Source organism: Catharus ustulatus, chromosome 6 (genome assembly GCF_009819885.2).
Source record: "Catharus ustulatus isolate bCatUst1 chromosome 6, bCatUst1.pri.v2, whole genome shotgun sequence".
Classification (NCBI taxonomy): Eukaryota; Metazoa; Chordata; class Aves; order Passeriformes; family Turdidae; genus Catharus; species Catharus ustulatus.
The window spans coordinates 7,297,802-7,320,978 of record NC_046226.1 but is presented as its reverse complement, the minus strand read 5'-3'; the positions used below and the strand labels follow the sequence as shown (position 1 = coordinate 7,320,978).

The 23,177-nt window shown below is 39.9% G+C and overlaps 1 protein-coding gene across 1 annotated transcript in view; it reads right to left on the bottom strand.

The window, feature by feature from the left end:
• The window catches only part of SYNE2 (spectrin repeat containing nuclear envelope protein 2), a 171,882-nt gene that overhangs the window by 80,181 nt on the left and 68,524 nt on the right, over positions 1–23,177 (bottom strand). The window contains exons 45-62 of the mRNA XM_033062212.1: positions 22,653–22,787; positions 21,562–21,723; positions 20,383–20,532; positions 17,539–17,694; positions 16,907–17,172; positions 13,756–15,859; positions 12,796–13,115; positions 11,963–12,107; positions 11,367–11,582; positions 10,733–10,998; positions 9,894–10,050; positions 7,119–7,274; positions 4,343–4,483; positions 3,830–4,012; positions 3,156–3,293; positions 1,926–2,111; positions 927–1,049; positions 551–733 (exon numbers count right to left, since the gene is read on the bottom strand). Of these exons, the coding sequence (XP_032918103.1) occupies positions 551–733; positions 927–1,049; positions 1,926–2,111; positions 3,156–3,293; positions 3,830–4,012; positions 4,343–4,483; positions 7,119–7,274; positions 9,894–10,050; positions 10,733–10,998; positions 11,367–11,582; positions 11,963–12,107; positions 12,796–13,115; positions 13,756–15,859; positions 16,907–17,172; positions 17,539–17,694; positions 20,383–20,532; positions 21,562–21,723; positions 22,653–22,787 (5,187 nt within the window). The remainder of the gene's footprint in view (positions 1–550; positions 734–926; positions 1,050–1,925; positions 2,112–3,155; positions 3,294–3,829; positions 4,013–4,342; positions 4,484–7,118; positions 7,275–9,893; positions 10,051–10,732; positions 10,999–11,366; positions 11,583–11,962; positions 12,108–12,795; positions 13,116–13,755; positions 15,860–16,906; positions 17,173–17,538; positions 17,695–20,382; positions 20,533–21,561; positions 21,724–22,652; positions 22,788–23,177) is intronic.

Here is a 23,177-nt window from a genome sequence, read left to right as displayed (position 1 = left end):
CTGTCATTGCTTCCCTTCTGCTTCCACAGCACCTCCAAGACCCCTGTCACACACTGGGCTGTCTCAAACAGTGAATTAACCATGACACAGCTGTAGGGAATGGCCACTTTCCTGGCTCACTGATTTGGATTAGTAAAAGATCTGCTGTTAGCAATTGCTGTCTAATGGCTGTCAACAAGAATTTCCATGGTCAAGGTGAGTTTCAGGAGTTGAACGTTGCAGATGTGAGCACCTGCATCTAACAATGGACTTAATCACCAGTGCAAACCTGGGGCATGAAACACTGAGCCTTGATTCCTTCTACAGCATCCTGTCAGCTGTGACTGAATTGGAAAACTGAAATGTACATCAAGACTATTCAGTGTGCTTTGTTGCAGATCAACTTTAATAGGAAAAAAAACCAAAGAAACCAGAACAAAAAAATCCCCAAACCATTACACAGAAGACACAGTAGGTGTAACTACATGGCTGCAAAAGCAATACTGTTGAAAGATCAAAATTACTTAAAAAAAAGGTGGTTAAGGTGACTGGGAAAAAAAAAATCAATTACCTCCAGTAGCTCATTTTGCTCCTTAGTAATTTTTTCTAATTTCTTCAATTCTCTCAAGAGTTGTCTTGCTCTTTGGAAGACTGAGAAAGGTTGCATTTTCAGCCCTGGCAGCTGAAGAGCATCTTCATAGGACTGAATATGAACAATAGTTTTCTGCATGGGACCAACATGCTCAAGTATGACCTGCCAGGATAGAACAGAGATGATGCACGTGATACTGAGTTAGAAAACACTCGAGTTCTCTGTGGGCATATTCTCAACAGTGTTTTAATTTCAAGTGTTTTGTGTTCAAACCATGACCGTGCTTCTTGAAAAGGTCTCTCAACAGGGTTTACACTGATCAGGAAAAAAAGCCTGTATAGGAGTTTTCACAGACCTGTCCATGTTTAAGTTGGTCTTTAGGAGAAAATTCCAACAGATCTTCTGATGACAGGATTGTCTTCATTTCTGCAACATCCTTCTCAAACACTTTCACATGAGATTCAATGGCATCCAACTCCTAGATTTTGGGAAAAGAGTATTTGTAGATAGCCCAAACACCAAAGCCAACTTGCATTTCTGACTTTCACTTAAATTTATAAAGAAATACTGAAAAATGAGTGCAGCATATGCAGGATATGTTAATGGATGCTATTGGTCAAAAGGCTAGTTTTTATAAATTACTTTCAGTCATAACTTCTAAAGGAATTAAGTATTCAAGATCATCTGGTCTGTTTTAAACCCTGAATATAGAACTGAAATATCCTTAAAAATTCACATTATAAATTACCAGTAGTGAGAAGACAGCTTTCCAGTAGTGATAGCTATCAGAATAGGAAAATGCTCTAACTACACTGCTTCAGCTTCCAGTAGGAAGAGACTTATGTCAGATGGAAGAGGAATCCACAGACTGATTCTGAGAGTTCAGCTGATTCTGAACTCTCACAGAGAGTCACAGATTTGAGTATCTCTTGAGGTGAAAATATCACCCCTGCTTGGAGCCCCTGATCTAGTGTTTGACCAATTTCACTGCAAAAGAAAAAAACAAACAAAAAAAAAAGAAAATCCTTCCTACACCTGAGGTCTGCTACTGCTCATCTTTTTGCTGAGCACCCCAGGAAGAGCCTGGCCCAATCCTGTCTGCAATCTCAACTTCTCACCCCCAAGCTTCTCTGGGCTGAACCGACCCAGCCTTTCCTCCTACATCCTGTGCTAATCCTGAAATTTACAGCTTAATAAGTTACCAAATACCTTCTGATGGTTTGTTTCCAAACAATTAATTTCCTCACCTGGCACACTTACAAAAACCAGCACTACACCCTGTTTTCCATGCAGGTGATATAACCTGCATTTCCTAACATATGATGAAGCTGTGTTATGGGCCAGCCAGACTTACATCAGCCACATGCAGGATTTGTGGCAGAATCTCTGCTATCTCATGCTGTAAAGTTGTTACTTGGACATCTATTTCATTCAGCTGCTGCATTACACTGGTGGTTTCAAAGATGGGTGACAGCTCCTCCAGCTCCATGAAGATCCCGTGCAGAAGACTTTGCTTTTGCTCTGAGTCTTCCAAAGCCATCTGGAGACAAAATGGGAGCTTAGTTTGATACATCACTGCTGAACATTAAAGTTATAGAGGTTAAGGATTAGAAGGAGCAAAATGCTCCAAAATGTATCAGGCCAGTTGTGTGTGAGGTGAAGTCTCTTCCCCTGCAAGGAACTGGGTGAGCTTTTGGATCAAGTGCAGTGAACACTGTCATGAAGAGCAGTGAGGGCTGCAAGAAATGCACATGATCCATTGTCTGGTGGTGGATGAAGGAAAGGACTGAGTGCATGTTTCCACTCTAATGCAAGCCCAGAGTGCATTTCCAAATTCACTAGTTTCACAGCCCAGGACAAACAAAACATTCCATTGCACAGCCACAGGAGACAATAAGCTTTTGCCACAAAACACATTCATGGGTTTTGGAAATCACATTCTCCCCACTGTGGCTACATGCTGTTGCAACATATCAGCCCAGAATGGGCAGCTACTTCCTGTTAAGAACTCTTACTAGTCTTACCACAAAAAAAAAAAATCTATGTTTAGAACACCAACTTTCTCACTTGGTCTAAGCCAAGGAGTAAATACACAGAAAACTTGAATTTAAAGTACAAAATTGCCAGAATTTTTTTTTGGCACCAGCCCTGATCTTCTCTGTAATATTACAAACATTAGATTTTTGAAATTACCAATCAGAATTACTTTCAAGAAACACTGAGCACAGCCTTCCAAACCACAACTCACTTCAAAGTTTCAAAGCTTCCATCTAACACAGACATCAAAAAACCATCACTCTGCCTTTTTGGCTCACATACAATACCTAAAGACTCCTCTATATGTAGGCAGTAAAAACTGACCACAGCCACTCAGCAGGGTTACATCACCCATTTCTGCAAGCTGTACAACAGTTCAGCACTTGCACAAAAAAAATCTGAATCTCATCAGTGTTAACTATTTTTCACTTAAAGGATTTACTGAAAATGGTAACTTACTTATGTCAGTAACAATTAAGAATGGACAACTGCATCTGTACAGAGCAACAAGTGCTAAAACACAGCATTTATTTGCATTAGCTCTTACCTGGAGCTCATCAGTATGCTTGTGTAAGCTTTTTGCAGAGTCGTGCTGAGCATCAGCTCTTAGCAAACTGTTGGTGCTTTCTATCCAATCTTTCACATTCTTCAGGTGCTCCTCATATTCTTCCATCTTGCTGGTGGCCTAGGAAATGAGAGTTTTACAGAAAGTTCCAAGTGAATTGCTTCATTGTATAAGATAAATGCATCTATGAACAAGGTTAAGAGAAAATAGGATGCATTTGCATCGTGGTCAGTTAAATTAGCACGGTGAAATACAAACCATTTTTCTGAAAGAGTTTCAAGATTTCAGGCTATCCCTTCTCACCAAAGTACTTTTGGTGCTTGCATGTTTACATTTCACAGGGGCATTGTCCCAATTTACATGGCAATGCCACATGAACAGACAGCCCCCTGGCAGAGCCTGAGAGAACCACATCAACACCCACCCAGGGCAAGAACTCTGCACACCAACCCCTCAGCCATGGCTTGAGCCAGTCCTTTGGGGCAGCAACTCCAGAAACCCCAGCTACAGCAAGCCTTGCCACAGCAGGCTGCTGACTCTACTCATCTGACAGCCTCTGATGATGCTTCATGCAAAGCCTTCACTCTGTTTTTTTTTTTAATAAGGATTTTTTTAATAGGATTGGATTTTTAAAAATCTGCTCCATTTGCAGCTACCTTGTTGAGAATGGCAGTTCTGCGCTCAGCACGCTGTGAGACCTGCTGGTACTGCCTCAGGGGAGCCTCCAGCATATCCATCAGCTCCTGGGCCTGGCAGGAATTCTGCTCCACTATATCCTGCACCTCTGCATCCAACTCGTTGAGTTTGTAATGCCAAAGGTCCAGCATGTCCCAAATTTGCTGCATGTGGAGAGAAGGGAAATGAAATAGGTCAGGCTCAAAGATAAGAGCAGTGTTATTTGTTCTTTGTGTGGGACATGAACTGCAAAGGTTTCAGAACTGATATGATGAGAACAGAACACCTTGCATCTACTGGTGTGATTCACAGTTGAAAAAAGCATGGATTTTCCTGTGAGAGAGAATTGATAAATACACACCAGCTAAATGCTTGCTAACACTTCTCCTTTTACAAACATAAAATGAATGGATGACCACTTTGTGCTAAAGCAGGCTCTGTAAAAACAACCAAAAATCTTTTAACAGACACTGATTATTTTTCGGCAAGATTACCTTCTGAACTTCTTTGGCTTTTGCAATGTTTTCACTCTTCTGTTGTAGCATCTTTTCAATAGCTTGGAGGCCATTGTTAATAGTTTCTGCTTTTCTTCTCAGCACATACTGAGGAGAGTTCTGCAAGATTTCAGAGCTAACCTGCCGGAGCAAAGAGAAAACAACAGGGGAGAATACAAAGATCTGCTTGTTTCTGTGAACCACTTTACCAAAAATATTAAAATTCTTTGTTTCTCTTGACAAGTCAGTTAAAAACACCGGAATGCAGCTGCTTTTGCAGGGAGAAGCATTAACGTGAGCAGATTCAACATGTGCGTGTTGTTCACTAATTTGTTCTCATTAAAAAATGCCAGGCTCAGAAAAGCAATCCCTGAGGAAACGAGCACTGAGGCACTGCAGCTCCCTGGGTGCTGTGCTTCAGTTTTCATGCTGCATGGTGGGAAGGGACACATTTGGATTTATTCTGTAAGAGACCCAGAGTGACACCTTTATGTCTCAGCTGGCAGCCTTGCTTTCCACATAACAAATAAGGGAATATCAAAGTGCATCAATGCACAGCCAATTTCTCAATACAAACTTGGAGATTTAGCACTAAAATAAAAACTACTGAGGAACTTAATTTCACTCTGCAGGACTCCACAGAAATGAAAAATTGGTGCACTGGAGGGCCTGATTTTCTGTGTAAAGAGAAAAACTCTCAAAGCTGAAGTTGAGTAATTGCCTGAGCACAGGACTGAGCAACACAGCATAAGGTACCAGGTTACTATGGGCTAGATGAAGTGCAGGGAGTGAGGAAAGTCCTTCATCTTGCCCAAAAGTGACATCTTTTCTTACTAAGCCCTGCTGGCTGCCAAGCTCAGCCAAGCACCTGGAAATCATTAAATTGTGGTAAATCCTTTGGGTGCTGCAGCCCTAGGATTTAGGGGGCAAATGGACACTGAATAGTTTCATGCTGCCTTGATGCCAAAAATTTTTAATTTAATAGTTATTTTAGTGTGAAGCTCCTAATACTGAAATTCTCCATCCTTGTTGTAGGATGAGAAATTGCTGCAAGGAATTAAAACTATTTTTAGCTAATAAATTATCTACTAATTTCTTAATTTTATTAAGATGATTTATAGATTCCAACACAACCTCTCTAAAATGTACCCACAGTACAACATTGTATTGCTAAAATGTCATTAATCAAAATAAATATATACAGAAAGAACCAGAGGGTTCCTCTGAAATACTCCTGCTTATACCACAAAACCTGTGAAGTCAGTCTGTACTTAGTGCCTAAGACTTCTTGGAAAAAGGAATTCAAGCTGTAATCACTGAACACTCAAACATTACCATTATCCTGGAATATACCAAACATGGAAAATTGCTGATAATTGTAGTGACAGCTTCCAAAATAAAAGAGGATCATGTATGAGTGATGTGACAGCTGGAAATCTGACTTCATCTGTTTCTTCAGGATAAAAACACTGCATCTGTCAATGTCCTGGCCATCAGCAAAGCAGGATTTTAATTTCAGTACTTCTTACTGGGATAAAATTTATTAAAATTATTATTTATGGCATCAAATGTACAATTTATTCTCATTTTTTGGTTTCCAGATTTAGAAGAAAGCAGAATGATATTAAAATACTACAACTCAATGTAACACAGGCTGGTATCTCCTAACAAGTAACTGAACTGACTTTCCAGTTCCACCGTGATTTTTTTGTTTCCTAATTGCATTTCAAAAAATTCCAAGGTAGTTTGTACTGTTTTCCAATACCTATATGTGAAAAGCAAACATTATTTAGCTTCTAGGACCAGTTTTTCACTCCAGCAGGTAATGTGTGCTTTGGGATAACCTTTTATATCTTGGTAAATGAAACAGTAAACAACAAAAAAACCACAAAGCATAAATAGTGTTTTGCTTCCCTTGTCCTCTCTTCTCTCCTCCCAGTTGCTGGTTCTGAAAAGACTAGTTCCATTTTGAAACAGAAACTATAAAGTTAACCAAATTAAAACTCATAAACTTTAGTTAATATGCTGCTAAATATCTTATGTAAGATAATATTAGTAATTTGATAGACACTAAAAAGCAACTGGATTTCAAAGCTGTTTTATTAAACTTCCAAATTTGATCAAATTAACTGAGATTTAACCTTAAAAATGAGCATTGAATATTATTATTTCTGAAATATAAAAACTGAAAGGTTTTTTTTTTCTTTTTAAAATAACACAAATGAGTAAGCAATGATGATAATTGCATCAGGCTAAAAATTTGACCCCAAACTGAGAGTATTGCTCCATTTTCCCTTAATTTTGCTTTCAGCTAATTGCTTATATCCCTTGTAGATACAACATATTGCAAAAAAACTGATGCAATGAGATTCAGTTATTTAAATTCCCTAAATTTAAAGGAAGGAGACCAAGTTCTCATAGGTGGTAAGAAGAACCATATCATGATACCCTACCATGTGTCCAAATTACATTAAAAAAAAAAATCTTGTTTCTTGTTCTTTTTTAACCTAGTTCTGAAAATATTTTCTCATTTAAGCTATGTGAATTTTGCAATCAACTTTGACTACTAGCTCCCAGTTTAAGAATCAGATTGGACAGAAGACAGCATCCATAAGAAAAATTATTGCTAAAGATTCTGCCATGTCCATTTCTAATAAAAAATAAAAACGTTATATTCACACTGCTTACCATAACATTATTCTAAAAAGAGACCTAGGCATGAGGAATGCTTTCTATATTGCAAACAGATAAATATGAAAACCACACCAGCAGTTACCTTCTCTTCTAGGTCTTGCAACACTTTCTTGCAGTCCTCCAGCTGCGTTTCAATCTCTGCAGGGACTATTGAGTACATTTCAGAATACTTGATCCGAAGTTTCTCCATGATATCCTCCAGAGCTTGACTCTCTCTGGCAATCACACTCTGAAGCTCCTACAAAATTAAGAATAACTTCAGCTTTACCCAGTTTTTACTGAGTGCACGTGTGTATATGTACATACATATGTGCAATGTGTTTTGTATTTCCTACCATGATTATGGGTTTGGAAAAATTGGGTTTGGGATATCAAACCTGATTTGATTACCTCTGCAAGCAGATAAACTCTAAGCAATACTGACTCATTTAATCAAATGATGCTTTTCAATCTGTAAGAATTAATTAAACCTGATACTGCTCCATGTTGGGGAAGTGACGCACTGATGTTCACTGGCAGCCACAGCAAAGGGACCGTGTGAAGAGCTCCTGTGATTAAATGTTAACCTTTGTGCTCTCCCTTTTGCCAAAAGTGCATTTTTCCCTTTCACAGAGTTAAATAGCCAACGTCCATCCCTTCATTATTATAAACAACACAAAGGCCACAAAAAGCGACAGGTTTCAGTTTGAAGTGTCTGCTTTCAGGCAATTACGCAGAGCGGCACAGCAGGCTCCTCTCACAACAGTAGTTTCCAGTTCTGCAGGAAGAATGTAGGTTTTATGAGATAAAAGAAACTTGAACAACTGTCTACAGCCTGTGGCCTAGAAATAAAATCCGAGTCAAGTCCTCCTGCAGAAAGGATGAAGAAATTCATTTGTTTGGAAGGTTTTCTAGAGTTTCAAGTTGGAAGGTTCTGTTTGCTGGCTTTATGGTTCCTTTCCCCAGTGCTCAGCTGTTTGAGAAACTCAAATGTTGACTCAAGTTATTGGGAAAGATTATCCAAACCTCCTACCAGGCAATGAAAGACACTAAAATTAACTAGCTTTGCTTTTTCCATCAGGAGCAATGGTAATCCACTAATTCACAGCCTTCCACTTGGGAATCTTGTCCTTCACACAAATGCAACACACAAAAGATGCATGTAAGACACTAAGATTGATTTATTTCCTGCCATCCCACAACAACTGGGTCTGATACTAAAAAAACCCAAACCCTCAAAACCACGAAACAGCTGTGTGCCCCATTCTCTCAGAGCTCAAGGCTGCTGATGTCAAATGGCCCAGTTCAGACTGTCCCAGTATTTATGGCAGTTCCCAGATCCCCTGACCTGAACTGGAAAGAATCAGTTACAACTCTGGTCTCCAAAACAAAGCATGTCTCTGCAAACTGGCTTCTGTGGATTACTGCATTTCACATTTCACAGATTATTTAGCTGGAAAGCAGGTACCTATCAAAACTGTCCCAATTTTTTCTCTAAGGGATAAGATAATAACACTTTCCCTTTTCATGTGTGTGGGTGAATTTAAAACTTTTGCCACCCAGCTAAATCAGGTTTGTCATCTCAAAATGAAATAGATATTTCTACTCAATAAGTGCAGTGGAGTCCTGACTAATGCTATAGATTTCACAGGAATTAGATTTTCTTTGGAAGTAAGAGATGAAATTGCTCTGCAGGTTTTAGCTCACTGGTGTTTGGACCACGTAAAACCAAAGAATTCTTCAACCCTTTCAGCTCAATCTTCTCAAAAGGAACAGGCCTGCTGTGACATACTGCTAAAGAGATCATTTGATGGGATTGCTGCTGGCATTTACTTGTGCCATTGCTGTCAGAAACAGGAATAAGGTCTAAACTCACTTTTGGGTGAGTTTTAGATGCTTGGACTAGCAAAGTTTGGATGTGAGGGAAAAGAGCAGACATAAAGCACCTGCAGCAGTAAAATTTCCTTCTGGATACAAAGAACTCAGTAAGAAAACAGACACAACTCTAAATTCTAATTCTAAATAATTTTAAATAGAAAACCAGCCCTTTTAGACAAATCCAAGGTCCCACTACAGCAATGCTGGCTCGTGGGTTTTCAGAATTTCCTAAACATGTAATAAACATTTCTCTCTCATGCTAACCCTCCTATCTGCCACCATGTTCTTTGGCTTCTCTATTTTTCCTAGCCCTTTGCTAAGGTTTGAGATAACCAACCAGTGTTTATACAAGACTCAGTAAAGAGAGCCCAAATTCATACTACACTTCAGTGGACTAAAATAAATAAATTATAAAGTTCTATAGTTAAAAGATATTTGGATTAAATATTATTAAAAACAATATTTGATCAGGATTTTAAAGTTATGATAGCAATATAAACACAGTAAGAGTAACTCGAAACAAATAATTCAAATATAAGTGAATAAACACATTCAGAAAGTGTTAGGAATAATATATCATAAAATCAAGAAATGCAGAAATTTACAGACTGCTGATGACTGCTGGTGGACACTGAGGTTTTGATTTTTCAAAATCATTTATCAGGTTAACTCCCAATTTGGGACATCAAATCCAGAGCATCTGGAGCTGCCCTGGGTAGGTATGCAGAGGGGAAGGCACGCAGGGTGTGACTAAGCAGCTCTTCCTAGAAGGAATGCAGCTGGCTGTGAACTTCTCTGCAATCTGAAAATCCTCCTGTGCTTATAGGAGCCCACAGAGGGAAAGGAACACAAACCAAGGCCATGGCAGGGCCAGTCATACTCTGAGCCAGATTCATAGTCTCAACAGACCTTGCCATTAATTTTATCTGGAGCCAGTGCAGCACCAGCATAAACCAGGAGATATTGTGAATATATGAACAATAACAGAGCTGTTACCAACCTCCAGCTGTTCTGCCTTTCCATCAGCATCCTGCAGTAACACAGATGCAGCATTCTGTAATGCATTTGTCACAGCACTTATTTCTTCAGTGACCTTGTTCCTCTCTTGAATCTCAGCTTTCACAGAATCTTTATGGTCTTGAGCTTTTTTGTACAACCTATGCAAGATTACCAGAAAGAATACATTTAGACTGTACACTGAGTAAGAGCAAAAAGCATGCTTAATACAGATATTATGTAGGTATATATCTAGAACCATGGTTGTCTGTAATTTAGGGTTTCTTTCTGTTATTAAATCTGTGAGTTTTAATGTCACTTATTATCTCAGTGCTATTTGGTAAACCAAACCAGAAGCCAGAGTCTAGGCCTGAAGATGCTGGTAGAGCAAATGTTGTTCACAAAGATTACCACATCCAAAAGAAACCCAGAGAAGGGTGAATACAATCATCAGATTTGTAAAAAAATATTTGGGGAGAATTTTAGACAGTGGCACTCAGTAAGATGAAAGTTGCATTGTTGCAAAAAGCACAAGGTCTGAAAAATCTTAGAATTCACAAGCACTTGGAGCCTCTAAACTGACTATTGTTCCTTGATTCTTACTGCATTTGAACACAAATTGCAGCCCAGAAATGAAATGGCCAGGCTCAGCTCTTCTCCCTAAATAATATTCCCCAATTCCCATACTGGAGGCAGCAGATGGGGCATTGGTCTGACCCAGGAGAGCATTTATTGTCTTTTCTACTGCATTCCAGCTTTTATATATTATTTGACATCCAGTGAAACCCTGTGTTTGTGAATAGCCCTAGCTCATGTCTTGAACAGAAATTTCACACCACTTACTTTTTACAGCGCTCTTGCATTGCCTTTATCTCACACAAGGCAGGAAGGGAAGCTTCTCCCTCGGCATTTTCAGGTGTATTCAGGATGTTTCTTAGCCGGTGAAGAAGCAAGAGTAAGAGGAGCTGTTGCTGGTTGATGTTTTCTTCAAATGAGTTCACAAAATCAAGTAATTCCACTAGTTCCTCTCTGGTGGCCTTTTCCTTTTCTTTGAGGCTTTCTGGCTGCTCTTCCTGGAGCTTATCAAGAATTATTGTTTCTCGTTCCAGCTAAGTAAACACCAAGGCAAAGCATGAGATAAAAGTGCTTTTTTATTCCACCATCTGAAGTTACATTATTCATTTACTCACATGGGTGACTAAGTACTGGGAATTACACAGTCAGAACCTGAACCTTGGAAATGTGACAAAACCTCTGAGTTTGCTTTAACAAAGCACATAACCCTGTGTAGAGGCGCTCTGGGTTCATAGGACTGAATAAATATCCTCATTATTTCTGACTCTGGGTTCAAGAATGGGTGGGGGTAACTGAGCAGCAGGTGGGAAATGATGCTCTGCCCTGATCTCAGCCCTCTGCAGGTCATTTTACTCACAGTCCCATCTCCACCCCCCAAACCTACTGATTTTGAGCAACTCACCTCTTCATTGATGAATTTCCATTCCTGCTTTAGTTCTTCACAGGTAATTTCCAGCCCTTTGGCTGCCTCAAGCAAACCCAGCCAGTTTTCCCACAGCACTGTTACAATCCTGCCCAGGGTCCTGTCACTTCCCCTGCATAACCTCATCATCTCTCCAGAGATCTGCCTCAGCTTCACCAGATCCTCTTCAGCAGAGGTGATGCTGGAGACTAAAATCTTACAGGAAAAACAAACACATCAATAAATAAAATGCTACAGTCAGGAGTATTAATGAAATATTCAGTAACATGAATAGGATCCTCTAGGAAAATGGCAATCACCCCACTGAGGTGGTAAAATATGGTCATAATGAGGGAGTTCTGTTGGTTAAGATTGTAAAGATGGGGTAAATAAAGTGTCTTATTTCTACAACACTAAGATATACTCATTTCACATGGTCTATTATACCTGGTATTTAACAAGTACATAAATATATTCTGTGATTTTATATATAGATAAATATAGGATAAAGAATTTCACTTCTTTCTACTATGTTTCACATGGTATGCACAGCTGCATTAGTTTTGCATTTTCAAGTTCTTCAGAGTCTTTCTTACCTTGCTTTCTTCCAAATGCTCCAAAGCTTCTTTATAAGACACTGGAATCTTAGACAAAGACTGTCTAAGCATCTTTTCCAGTTTCTTAAGATTATCACACACTTTATCTTTGGTTTCTGTGTAGCTTTTGTGTTTTTCAAAATACCTGCACAAAACAATGAACAGATCAATTAAAATTTGTGGTGGTTGTTCCTCTCTCCAACCATAATGCCCAACAGAATAAAAGTTTCAAAAAAATCTCTTGAACTGCTAAGTCCTGACTGCTTTGCAAGTTATTGCCAATTAGCATTTGGTAAAAACCTCAGGTTTCATACCTGAGGTACTGATCACTGGATCACGATCAAGTAGTTTAAAAATCCTACACTTTCTCTCCCAAATATTTTTTATATATGTTTCTAAAGGCCCTCCAGATTTCTTCTGTACCTGAAGGAAGGAAACTACAGCCTGTGCCTTGTTTGGGCTTTACTTTCCCAAGCCATCAGAACAGCCAATGGAAGACATGAGCTGGGGACCCTCTGAAAACTCTTCTCACCTCCACCAGATTCTGGCACCCTATGACCCTCATTCAAGCCCCACATTTGGAATATACAAGAAATGACTGCACTGTAAATTAGTAACAATATGGTTACTGACAATTTATGTCAACTGCCAATATATGGCAATTTTCCATCCTTAATAATCACACCTGAGGACAACAGGGATGCTTATATCTTTCTTTCTGCTGGAATTTCTGAAAACCTGAGATTTTATCAGAGCAGAAACTACACTGGATTTCTTTTCAGTCAAGTTTCTCACAACAAGGAACAAGATCTATGAAGATCTCTTAAACCCACCTCTGTTCATCAGCTTCCTTTCTTTGAGCCTTCTTCCTTAATGCCAAACTCTTTTCCATCAGTTCTCTTAAAGCATTTTCCAAATATTCTTGGTCTTCTGGCTTCACTAAGGTTTTTAGCTTGGAGTGCAGGTTTTCTAAGTCAGCCTTTGCAGAGTTGAACTCCTCCTCTTTCCAGTGTGGAGTCTGACAGATCTCCACTGAGCCACAGAGCTCTGCTGCAGCCTGGGCTGGAGCTCCACAGTCCTCCAGGAGCCTGGCAGTCCTCTGAAGGGCCCTGGTGTAAAGCTCACCAGCCCTACATGCCTCTTCCAGGGCATTCTGAGAGCATTAAAGAGAGAAAGGAACAATAAAATAAGGCTGCTGTGCTCCTCTAGATCACCACATGGCCTGAGAATTCCACACTTGGCTGTCTTGGAGACCAATGCTCTAGGAACTGGCCTGGGGAGGTGAGGGAGGACATGTGGCAAACACATTTGCTGTTTATGTAGTCACAGGGCAGTGCTGTAACCCATGTATTTGCTGTCCTCAGGACAGGAATTATGTTCACCATTCCTGATCACATTGCTTTGACCTGGGCTTTAATCTTGATCATTCCCAACTGGTAAAGCTCTTTATAGTAGAAACAAGGTGCTTGGATTTTTTGGATCACAAGATGACTGCACCCAGTCTCTTTTCAGATGAGCATTTCAACACACCCTTTTCCTTCCTCATCTTTACCATTTTTTTTTCTTGTGCTAATCCCCACTGATTTATTATAATCAAACTGAACACAACTTTCTTTGCCTCCTTAGTTTCTGTCATGATTCCCACCCTATCCAACAATGCAGAGGTGATCACAGGCCAATTCAGCTGTTAGAATAAATGAGTGAGTAATAAAAATAAAAATGCCACAGTCACAGACATCTAATTACTGGAGAAAGACATATGTCAATACTTCACTTTCATTAAATATACTTACAACACGGGCAGCAATGTCTGCCTTCAGTTGTGCTTCATGGCCTTGCAGGGTCTCTACTTCTATAGCAGCAGTAGGAGATTTTTCTTCTTGTTCTTCCCTCCCTTTTTCCATAATACATTTAAGAGCAGAAAACTTTCCTTCCATCATATTCTGAATTGCCTCCCATCGCAGCTTTTCATCCTGCATTGTATTTATGTCTATCACAAGTGGCTGCTGGAGCTCTGATTGAATATGCTTTATGATTTGGAATATATTTTCTACTTCATTCTGGCTACCTTCCTTGTTTACACTCTGTAGCCCAGAGATCAAGTTTTGAAGAAACTGCTTCAATTCCTCAACATTTTTCTCCAGGCTCTTTATTTCATTCATCTTAGATTCTTTGAATGATGTATCAAAGACCTCATTTTTGTTTATTTGATTTGCTGCCTTCTGGGTTAAATACAAGATTTGTTGAATTGCCTGCAATAGAATCTGTGCAGATATGACATTCTCAGCAGGAGAAGAGCTGGAGCTATCATTTAGGATATTAGCTTCTTTTCTCACAGTGGATGTCACAGTCTGGATTTCATTTAGCAATCCTTGAATCTTATCCCATTCCCTAACAATATTTTCCAAGTGCATTATTTTTCCTTTGATTTTATTTTTAATTTTAGAAAATTTAGTTTGCAATTCATCCAGCTGCAGTGAGTCCCATTTCAGACCTACACATTCAAATATTTCCTTGTACTGCATTACTCGTGACAAACTTGACTGAAAAGCCAACACTTTCTCTTTCAGTGCTTTGCATTCATCCTTCAGTCCCTGCTTGGCACATGCTAATTCATCATCTTTCAGGTTCACTTCACCATCCTGCAGGTCATCAAGATCCTGCTGCAATGAAGCTATTCCTTCAGCAAACTCACTGGAGACAGCTGCCTTTTGTTCTACTTCATGAAGTTTACTCTGAATTTGCCTCTGTGTCTTCCTTGCTCTATTCTTCAGACTTCTTAACTGATCAATCAAGAACAGCTGTTCAGACAGGCTCAGCTGCCCAGCTGTGACCTGACTCTCTCTACAGTGGGATGAGATAAGCCCTTCTATTTCCTGTATGTCCTTTAGCATCTCCTTCAGAATGGTTTGTTGGCTGACCAGCTCTGAGCATGTGCTGGCTTGGTTTGGGTCAGGCCTGGCCATCAGCTCGGCTTTGCAAAGCTGAGAGTGAACTTTATCTATTTCTGCAGTGAGCCTTTGCCTCTCCTCCAGCTGGAGCTCCAAGTGCTGCAGTCTTTGAGCAGATTTTAAAACAAGAGCCTTGTATGAATTCTTCAATGTTTGTAAAAGGAAGGTGATATCAGAGCCCTCCTCTGGCTCCAAGCTGGGAAGGATGTGCTGGAGCCCATAATCCAGGGATACAATCACAGGCTCTCTGTTTAGGATGTCTGTGTTCATAAGCTGACAATTTCTGATCTGAGATTTGACATCACTGGGGAAAAGTGCTGCTTTCTCATCAAGGTGGGACAGTGAATCTTTCACCCAGGAAATATTTTCTTTCAGCCTCTTCATCATTTCATGCTTCATGAGAGCAGGACCAGTGGTCTGAATATCCTCTTGAGGAGTTTGTTGTGCTGATAATGCTTCCAATTTGCTCTGCAAATCATGAATGGAGTTCTCCAAAGTGACCTTCTCTTGATCACTCCAAATTCTTTTCATCTGCAGCTCAATCTTTCGTTTTAATAGAGAAAGACCATGTTTAATGTCCTGTAGCTCTGTGGTCCAAATCAGAGGGTCTTTGGCTTTTCCTGCAGCTGAGGAATGTAACTCTGCTTGCAAATACTGTTCTTGTATCAGCCTCTGAATATCCTGTGCTTTATTCATCAGCAGGTTAAATTCATCAATTTCTGCCACAACCTGATCATGTTTCTTCTGCACTGCTTGTTCCATGTGCTGCCACCAGTGCTCCATCTGCCTCATCTGGCTCTCTGTCAACACCTTATCCATGCATGTCAAATGCTGAGATAAAACTTCTTGCTGACTTTGCAACTGGTTTAAGACATCTCTTTCTTTTCGTAAGGACTCTATGCATGCCTTAATTTTCTCCAGGAGAACTGTGTTGTTCATAGGACCCCTGCCAAAAACATGAGTGGCGTTTAAAAATAATTCATTCTCCTTATACATAGACTTTTTAAAAACCAATTTCACTGTTTAGAGCACAATTCACTAACTTTATTCCCTTAATCACATGCATCTCTCAGTGTTCTCTTAGGAATTCCCTAACCACCCTTGCAGTATTGTTATTTCTTGCTCATCTGTAAAGCACTCACTATTCACAGATATCTGTGCAAAAAAGATATGTTCTACTGTATATTCTCTAATACAGAATGTAGTCCTCATTTAAAAAATCTGCAATAGTGTTTTGTCATCTCTAAGTGAATTAACAACATTTTATAGCAATTTCTGGTTGACAATGAAGATAAAACTTGGTTATAAGAAAATTGTGAAATTTCCATTCATGCAAGGTAAACTCTTCCAAATTAATATACTCATCTTTTATTTCCAGGAGATTTTTAAAATGTTCATCTAAAATATATCTAGCAGATAGATTTTTATCACATTTTTTAATCTCTTTGTTGCAAATTAAAAATTTAATAGATTTTAAATATTTTCAAATTATTATTACTAGCTCTGATTTTTTTAAAGACTAATACACAAAACACAGTAAATGGTTTTTGTGCATTGGTTACCTCTGAATTGGTAATGCAGACTTAGTTACTGCCATAGAATTTTTCCTATCAAGTAAGGTTAGTTTTGAGAATAAAGAGAGATTTAATTCAGAAAAAAATCAGAATTAACAAGTCCTTAAAGAAAAATGAGCTTTTCACATCTGCCACATTTTAATAAAATTATATTAAGATGGATTTTTTATAGGTATTAGCCCAGCAACTACTTCCTTGTTTTGCCTAAAGAATAGAGTAGATGTTTTTTAAGGATAGCAGAGAGTCACCAGAAATTCTTCTGCTTAACTCTGTTCACAGACTTACAAACCTCTAAGACTTCTCTTGAAGTGGATAGAACTCCATTTTCTTGTCTGAGCATTACTGAAGCATGTCAGTAATTCAGTGTAGAACCATATTTGCTCTGCAACTTCTTAACCAAACCCCTACTCTATACTTACATTTTTATGTTATCTTTTTCTGTTGACAAATTTTCCATGGAGGACTGTGCAGCAGAAAGACTTTTCTGGTATTCATTAATTAAACAGCACTGTTGTTGCTTCACTGCCTTAACAGCTTCCAGTTCCTGGAGCAGCCTGTCCCAGCAGGGCACCACAGGATCTGTGGTTTGCAGCTCTGCTCTGTTTGATCCTGTTCCATTGGGAATTGCTTCTTCACTTTGGCACAGAGACTTTGCTTTCCACGTTTCCAGCTCAGTTTTTAAATTCTACAATCAAGCCCACCACAGAGAAAGAGAGAGGGATTAAAGGATGATCTTGGAAGACTCTCAGCTTTCAATACAAAATATGGCTGAATACTGATTCACCTACAAATGTTCTCCTGCTCATCCACAAGCAAAGGAGCAATCATGGAAGCAATCCTAGGTGTAACTACCACTGCACTCGGGAAGAGCAGTACAAACTATGGGATTTACATGGACATGCATCAAGGCATGGTGTTTGCAGACAAACTGAATAATTGTGCACTTAAAACTCAGATAAGGCTGTGGGGAACAATTTTGGTTTGCCCAAGTGAATCACAATTCTGAAATTCACTACATTAAAAATGAGGAGTGGTTTTGCAGTTTCCATACCTCCAGCTCTTTTAGTTGTTCATTTATAAGTACCATATCCAGTTCAGCCACTTGATTTTTCAGTTCATTGAACTTTTGTTCCTCTTCAAAATATTCACTGTTTACTTCCACTCTGGGAAATAGTTCCTTCTGGACAACCACTTCTGTGCCTGTGTCCTACAACACAAAACAAGATTCTTATTTCTGAAGGGTCTAAAGCAGTAAGTTTTCTGACTGCAGCACTTTGCTTCACGTGTTTAAACCATGCTGGGGTTGTTAAATCCTGCTGTGGTTTCCCCCATTGCCTCTGTGAGTCAACCAGGACTCAGAAACTGGAATCTCCATCGCTGTCCCCAACCCCTGCAGTCAACCCCTCCTGTCAGCACTGCTCAGATAGCTTTGAAATCTGTGACCAGCATTTCAAATGAAACTCTGACATCACCTTCAAATAACATCCTCCCTGCACCCAGCTCTTCTTCTGATAAATTCACAGGTCTGTTGTGTCTTCTCACTCTTTTCCTTACATATTCATGGACCTTTATCCTCTCCTTACAGCCACACTCCTTCTGCTCAGAACTGCCCTGACAATGCTGCTGTGCCCTTCACCAGGACACCTCTGCAGCTCATGCATGAAGCAGCTGTGACACAAAGCCATGGCTGCCACTGTCACAAGTGCCAGCCAAAATCTGGGGGAAGATGAGAGCAGTGGGGAGTCATGTCTCAATCAGGGTGGGGAGGGATTAAGAGGCTCCAAAGCCAGTCCCTGGCACTGCCTCTGATTCCCACGACAGGAGGACAAGTGACTTGGGCTGGGGCCAGGTTTAACATCACCTTCAGGCAGCATCATAAATGAAATGTCACAGGCTAGTTGGATCACATGAACAATTAAAAATCTTTCTGCATTTCCCTCTGCCTGTCTATATCTGATGATCTATCCCACATATAAATTTTCTGTGAGTGAATGCATACAAATGCACAGGTATTACTGCAGTGTGAGCTTCATGGTACTAACATCAAAAATCAGCAACAGTAAAAAAATTCTTGTGTGATAAATGTCATGTATGGCTACTTTAGACACTGTTTCACTAGAAGCAGCCAACTATCACTGTAAGCTGTCACTGTCCTGTGTCCCTTAGTGGGTCATGAGCTACACAAAATCTACCTGCTTTCAAGTGTGGGAGACATACAGCCCATAGCACACATCAGAGAAGAATAGTTCTCTTTATTTGATCTCCAGGTTATTTTCAGTCAAAACTGAAGAGGCCACTCATGAAGTAGTCAGTTGGAGAACTTTTCAATTGCTCTGTGTACATGTCCATAACAGTTGTACCAATTCAGACATAAGATTTAATCTCAAGAGACATTGGAGTGCCATAGAACTGAGGTAAGCATTAAAACTCAGCTAAGCTATCACACAGAAAGGAGGAAATCCACTTTAGCAGATTGAAATATCAACACATCAAAAGACACAGAGAAGTGTCCTGACTTTGAGAAAACCTTGCTGTGTACTTGTTTTGCTTGTTTGTGTGATGTTCTCATTGCACATTGTGGCACTGCCTCCATGGATACAGACAGGGGAGGCTGCACCTCGAATTCTGTGTCCAGTTTCAGGCCCCTCACTACATAAAAGACTTCTCTAGAGTGTGTCCAGAGAAGGGCAGTGGAGCTGGGGAAGGGTCTGGAGTCTGGGGTTGTTTAGCCTGGAGAAAAGGAAGCTCTGAGGAGACCTTATTACTCTGTACAACTCCCTGACAGGAGGGTGTGGTCTCTCTTTCCAAGTAACAAGTGAGGATGAAATGGCCTCAAGCTCTGCCAGTGGAGATTTAGACTGGATTTTAGGAAAATTCCTCACTGAAAGGTGCTCAGGCTCTGGAACAGGATGCCCAGGGCAGTGATGGGTCACCACCCCCAGAGGGATTCAAAAGACACCTTGGTGACATGGTTTAGCCTGGTAGTGCTGTGTTAATGGTTGGATTTGATGGTCTTAGAAATCTTTTTCTACCTAAATGATTCTGTGATGATTGCATTGTTCCTTAAATGCTTTTCAGTAGTACCCAGCACAACCTCCATAATATTTCCAGCAACTGAGGTTAATCTAACAAATCTGGAGTTTACTGGATCTTCCCTCACACCCTTGTAAATCTCTGCTTCCAGTCAGCAGAGACCTCTTCAAAGTCCCAAGGCCCTTGGAAGATTTTGCTGGGTTTCCACTGAGAGCAGATGTGAAGTCCCAGATAAGACCTGCCATGGACAGGCCAGCTGGGGACCTGCCTATAGATCCACCATGAAGATCAGATACAGCCCCACCTTCAATTTAAGAATGTGGTGCCCAAGATCAGCAGTCACAGGGCACTTGTGATGTAACTCCTTTACTCTCAAAGAAGAGCAGACTTAGTAAAGTCATTTAGTACTGTAACTTGTCAGTTTGAACTAGTTCAGCTTGAATCCCTTCTCCTTTCTCTATTTCATTTCTTTTCTTATGCTGGATTACCTTTGGATTTCAGTTTTCTGATCTGCCTTCCTTATGATGGCAAAACTATCATAACTAACTGTAATAACATGGAAATAAGTTTGTATTGATTAGCAGTTTAAAGAGGAAGCCTGAATGTCATAAAGACTGATTATGATGGCTCTAAAAACTAGGGTGAACTCTCTTTTGAACAGATCCACTGAAAATTATGATGTGGTAAGAACTTTGGATGAAGTTCAAAACTATTATAGACATAAATAAGAACTACACACAATAGTCTTGATTTTGATGTGAGTAATTGTCTCTTCTTTTAAAACAGCTTCAGCTGAGGCCCCTGTGGAAACAAAAATTGAACAGCTGGCATATTTCACATAAAACAACAGACTGTGGGTTACCTCACATGCAGGAACTGGGGGATTCAATCCCAGAGCATCTTTCTCAGCTGCTACAGATTCCAGGACTTGACCTTTTTGGCACAGCTTCTGTTGAACCTGCTCCCCATCTTCTCTATAGGATTGATTCTCAACATCACTAGGTTCCTCCTTCTGGTGTAAGAAAAACAAAAGAAACCAGTAATCAAAAAGCTTTAATCAAACCTGCTGGGTAATAATTACAGTGCTTGAGATGAGAAAGTTATGAAGCCCATAATTATAGGTAGATGAGGAAAACCATAATTACACCTCACAATTTACTGTGAGCAAGGTTACAGCAAAGGAAACCACTTACAAGAAGCAGTGCTATAATTTTGTTATAAATTTTTAGAATAAATTGCAAGTGTTCTGACGCACGTTGTTCATATTTCATTATTCTAAGCAGGAACTATGAATTGTGTGCTCCTGGACACAGTCTTGAATGCATTTAAAGGTTTAGCTTTTTCCTAATGATCTGGACTTGTACTGCAGACAGAGAGTGTCTGGTTAGACACCCAGGCAGGATAGTCCCATGGGTAAGCTGGAGATTTGCTGGATGTAGATCTCATTATCTCACAGAGTTTGCTAAAACTGAAATTCTGTAAGAGGCTGGCTCTATAACACCTCTCCTCTTCAGGGAGGGGAGGGCAGCCACAAGACCTCTGTCAGCCTTTTCATCTCCAACAGGAACTTGGTCTCTTCCCAGTCATTATGCCTCCAGCTCCTAAACACTGCTCTGGGTATCAATATTCCCCTTGTACCAGGGTGCACCACACAGGGCACAGCATCTCAAATGCAGCCTCACTCATGCAAAGTAAATATGTAAATAAGAAATCTATATAAATGAAAGCCAGTCAAGCACAACAACAGTATTCAGGCAAAATGGTCAGGAGATTTCACAACACATCCAGATGACTTGGAATGCAAAATCCCTTGGAATGATCTTCAGCTAACCACTAAAGACCAAAACCTCCCTCTATATTAAGTGTCCAGAAAGAATTAAGCAAGTTACCACAAACTAAGTATAATATCAGACAAAAGCAGCTCAGTGTAAACTTGAGGCTTTTCTTTCTCATTTCTTAGTAGTATCATCCCCACTGCAACTGCACTGGATACAAACACTCCCAAATTCAACCACTCTGGAGCAATCTCATGTCCAGTTACCTGTGCTGGATGGGCTTTTTCCCCAGATTTATCACCTTCAATACCAACACCATCCTGAAGTTTTTCCAGTTCTGCTTCACCACGCAGAACTGCACTGTCCAGAACATCCTCTTGGAACCTGTCAGGTCTGTCCATATCTGGGCTCTCCTTATCAGCCTCCTCCTGATTTAAAAAATGCAAAATGTTTACAATCAGCAAAAGTCACAGTACAAAACTTGCTAAGAAACTTCCCACTCCACAATCTGTCTACTCTATCTTCAGTTTAGCTAAATGAATGAAGGAAAAGGGTAACCCAAACCCAGTTTGCCATACTGGGATCTTACCCACTCTGAAACAGTTTCAGGACAGGGTAAACAGAATTAAGTGCTCACATGATTTTTAATACAGTTATAGAAGTTTCTGATTAGACACATTTAGTAACTATTGATCTTGCACCTTCTCCAGAAATCCCAGTATGGAAGTTTCCACTGTGATATTTTGATGGTCATCTCTCCCAGGAACTCTTATTACTCCATAGTCAGGTCAATGAGTACTCCAGATCATTCCCTCAGCCTTGCACACATTTAAATTTTTACAAGATCATTTACAGCATCACTGTCCTGAGGTCCCATAAAAATCAGCAGTTCCAGGTTAGTGACCTCTCATTACCTGCAGTGATGAAACCTCTCAAATTCCCCATCCTGGGAGTGTTCAAAGCCAGGCTGGATGGGGCTTTGAGCAACCTGGTCTAGTGGAAAGTGTCCCTGCCCATGGCAGAGGGTTGGAACTGGATGAACTTTAACATCCTTTCCAACCCAAACCATCTTGTGATGGATTTTATAAAATCACAGCAGGTGGTGGATTTTGCACCGTGGACAAAGTGGGTACAAGCCCTGGGGGTTGCAGAAAACATCACTTTGATCTCTTGCATTCTTCACATGAGCAAGGTTGGGGGATGATTTGGAGAAAATGTAATTTATCATTCCTTTCATCAGATAAAGAAAACATGCTTCCATAAGACAACACATTTTAAGGAATTACACATGGATTTTAACGAACACAGACACATGCACACATACACTGACTTATATTAAAACCCATTTGTCAGGTACCTGAACAGCCTGCCCCAATCTGTCCTTGCTGTGATGGATATCCTGTAATGGGCTGTCTGACAGCACACTGCTTTCCTCCAAAACTGGAGCATTCTGCCTCTCTTTCTCAGACACATTTCCATTTACATCTTGACCCTAAGAGAAATGACAAAAAATCTGCTTGTGTTACCATAAACATTCTATTTTAACATTGAATCTCTAAATGATGAAAATTATTCTCTCTGAAAAAAACAGGACAAACACTGTGATGCAGTTCTAAACAGGTCTCACTGGCTTAAGAGAAGCTCTCAGGCAGAGGCTTCTGCAATTTTCCAATCTCTACAAATTTCCCCTGTGTCCTGACCAGGGATACTTGCTCTAGTAAGTGGCAAGAGAAAGTTACATGCATTTAAATGGAATTGTATTTCAATGGAAAACTGCTGTTTTAAATATGTTATTTCCTTGTTACAGACTTGCTATAACAAGTTATGAGAATTCTTTCCACTTCTTTGATTTATACACTTGTATTTACAGGAGGCTTAATTT